We start from the raw sequence: 3569 nt of genomic DNA, 5'->3' as shown, positions 1-3569 counted from the left end.
ATATGAAATCTAACACGATAAGTCGCATCTTATGCGATAAATGTAGCCTACAAGAGATGCGCGCAAAAAAACTAAGTGCAGTAATAAAATAGCGGCGATGGCCGTTTGAGTGCAGCCGGTTTAAGCACGTCCAACAGTACTGGGTTATTGCAGGAATGAATCTGAGGTCTTTTTCCTCCTTTTGACTTTCCAAAGGCGGGGCGGTGCTCGGCTGGTTTAATGTGGGCAGCACGTGGATAGCGCGTCCCGGGCAAGGCACTCCGCGTGCTGCGGGTGGAGAGAGCGCGCGAGGATGCTGAGACTGGAGAATAAACGAACAGGTTGTGTGAAGAACGGTGAGACCGCAACATCACGCTCTCCCGTTTAACAGGGATGCGGTATTATAAAGATTTCTCTGAACAAGAAAGAGGACGAGGGCGATATGAAAACAACATTTAAAGAAGAAGAAACCCAAGGAAAACTGCTACTACACAGCAAGACAGGACATCAGAAATAGATCATGCTCTGCCAAAAGGTTTTTTGAAATGCAAGGATCTTCGAACAAAGAACAATTTATACTTAAAATGGATAACGAAAGTTTTCCCAGCGAAGTGGACAATTTCTTGGACATCAGTTCCAATTCAACTGGGAATTCCAGCCGTCAGTACTGGTTGCCTACCATGATAGGTCTCGCGGGTTTGGTGAGCTTTCTCATCTTGTTTACTATAGTCGGGAATGTGCTCGTTGTGATCGCCGTTTTAACGAGCAGAGCGCTCAAACCGCCACAGAACCTTTTTCTCGTGTCTCTAGCTAGCGCGGACATTCTAGTGGCCACGCTGATAATGCCTTTCTCTCTCGCAAACGAACTGATGGGTTATTGGTTCTTCGGGAAAGTTTGGTGTGACATTTATCTGGCGTTAGACGTCCTTTTCTGCACGGCGTCCATTTTTCACCTGTGTGCCATAAGTCTGGACAGGTACTGGTCCGTGACGCAGGCAGTCGAATACAACCTGAAGCGGACCCCTCGTAGGGTAAAAGGAATGATCGTAGTGGTGTGGCTCATCTCAGCCGTGATCTCGTTCCCACCACTCATCTCCATGGACCGTAACAGTGAAGGTGATAAGCGGTGTGAGTTGAATGACCACACGTGGTACATCCTGTACTCGAGCATCGGCTCCTTCTTTGCGCCTTGCGTCATCATGGTTCTCGTCTACATCAGGATCTACCAGGTGGCCAAGACGCGCACCCGGACCATGTCAGAGAAGCGCCACGAGCCAGACGGTGGGGCGGAGGTGCCGCGCCTGCAGAACGGGCTGAGCCGCGACGACTCAGGTCAGGAAAACGGACACTGCGCCTCGCCGCCGCCCGGCGGGCAGAAAGCTGGGGAGGACGAGCCGGACGCGGAGCTAGACGACAGCAGTTCGTCCGAGGAAAAGGCCAAGCAGCCACGCCATGGCTCGTCGAGCGGTCGAAGGGACCGCCGGACCAGCCGCAAAAACAGCTCCAGCTCCAAGCACTCCAGCCGCAAGTCCCGCGCCAGCAGTAAGTCCCTGGACCTGTTCTCCTCTCGGAGGAAGAGGAGGAACACCATGTCCAGGAAGAAGATCTCACAAGCCCGTGAGAAGCGCTTCACCTTCGTACTGGCCGTGGTCATGGGGGTGTTTGTGGTCTGCTGGTTCCCCTTCTTTTTCAGCTACAGCCTGTACGCAATCTGCCGGAAGGCCTGCGAGATCCCCAACCTCCTCTTTAAGTTCTTCTTCTGGATCGGCTATTGCAACAGCTCACTCAACCCTGTCATCTACACCATCTTCAACCAGGACTTCCGCAGAGCATTCCAGAAGATTCTCTGCAGGTCCTGGAAAAGGCCTTTTTAGCAGAACCTGGTGAACGGGTGGCCAGAGCGGCACTGACACTAGTTCTGTGTAACGGACATGACAGACCAGCCATCGGATATTTAAAAGAATGCAATTCCTCTTGTACACATTGTGGCAGTATTATTCAACGACGTCCCTGCCCCATGCATCTCTGCCTTGACAATCTTCCCACAACGTAGATATTCAGAACAATCTGTCATACTGTAATAGGCTCTGGGGTTTGCACGGACGGCAGCTGCTGTGGTCGATGGGTGCTGGATGCCTCGGAAACGCCCACCTATAACCGGCAGCACTGGACCATGTTTGCAGAACTGGGCTTATCTTAATTACAGCCATGGACACTTCTGAGATATCAAGAGGTGTATTTACGATACGTTTGCACAGATGGCTTTTCTCTTTGGGACTAGAGGGCTATGTAACATGAAAGTCCATTTCCTTCTGAACAGAGACACAATTAAAAGTGGTGTAATGAATGACGGGAGGGTGTTGTCCCTTTCCAGCGGACTGAGAGGAAGGAGCAGGTGGATGAAACACAGTCCTGGCAGAAAAGAACTCTACTCACTTCAACTCTCCACCCTTCTGCTTTGACTCAACACTGCTGCTGATGCTCTTTTGCCATAGGATGCCATTATGAGATATGGACCAGGCAGGTATTTGCGTTGTCTGTTCAAAAGAAGCTGTATATGATCTTAAGCGATTAGAAATATTTATACAACATTATTGCTCTTCAGGATTTGATTATGGATTTGCTAACCAGCCGATGCTGTTTTCTGACCATGCTTGTTGGTTCTACCATATTGTACTATGATGTTGCATATGACACTGTATGATATACATTACAAAGGGCAAAACCACTATGGTTGACTGTTTTTTTTTTTAATGTTCCTGAAAGTCTCAACCTTCCTGAATGTTGAGCTAATTTTCATTTTTGTTTCATTTTGTGATATCTCTGAATGGACCAACTGGTCACCACAAGCACATTTGACAAGCAAAGGAACTTCAAAAAATTAAATTATACTATAATTATTGCTATAAACCTAGAAGAGTGTGAACTGTGGTTCTGTCTCCACTTCTTCTTGCATGCATCCTGGTTTAACACATCATGCACTCAGTAACAGTCTAACCGTTGGTGGGATTCCATAGTGTCCGCTCGGAAAAGAAGGAAGCTGATGGAGTGAGTGGTCTTTTACTTGAATAAGATTATCTGTGAATGCTGGGGGGGTTTCCTGGAGTTAATTCATCTTTGCACCAAAAAGAGCAAAAATACAGCCTGATGGTCTTGATGACACTTTCACTTTTATCAGCAGGGACACATGAATCACCTGGAAGGTTACATTTACGGCATTTAGCAGACGCTTTTATCCAAAGAGACTTAAACCTCTGACTGAACACAACTTGAGGCTCAGAGGCCCTATAGTAGCAGCCTGGCAGGGGTGGGACTTGAACTGGTAATTTCTCATTACAAAACAAATACCATCACGACTGAGCTACCACTGACCAGATGAAACAACTCAACTTCACAGCATGTGACTCATTTGCATTTTTTATTTTTTTTTAGTTTTTTCAGAACAACTACTAGAGACTATTATTCCGCAAAGGGATAGGGGACATAAACGTCAGCCAGTCAAATGGAGGGAAATTATGCCAAGATTTAAACTCCCACTGACCCTTCCCCTAGAGAGCTATCAGAGCCCTGCTGTGATGGCCTACCACACT

At 47.7% G+C, this 3569-nt stretch overlaps 1 protein-coding gene across 1 annotated transcript; it reads left to right on the top strand.

Moving 5' to 3' along the window:
* The first annotated feature begins 98 nt into the window (after positions 1-98).
* Positions 99-3061, top strand: adra2c (adrenoceptor alpha 2C). The gene has a single exon (XM_027027469.3). The coding sequence runs from the start codon at positions 525-527 to the stop codon at positions 1851-1853; it is 1329 nt and encodes a 442-aa protein (XP_026883270.2). The 5' UTR covers positions 99-524; the 3' UTR covers positions 1854-3061.
* The last annotated feature ends 508 nt before the right edge of the window (positions 3062-3569 follow it).

The sequence above is a fragment of the Electrophorus electricus genome, chromosome 12 (genome assembly GCF_041902795.1).
Source record: "Electrophorus electricus isolate QZ-2024a chromosome 12, ASM4190279v1, whole genome shotgun sequence".
In the NCBI taxonomy this organism is placed as follows: Eukaryota; Metazoa; Chordata; class Actinopteri; order Gymnotiformes; family Gymnotidae; genus Electrophorus; species Electrophorus electricus.
This window is presented reverse-complemented; position numbering and strand designations above follow the sequence as displayed.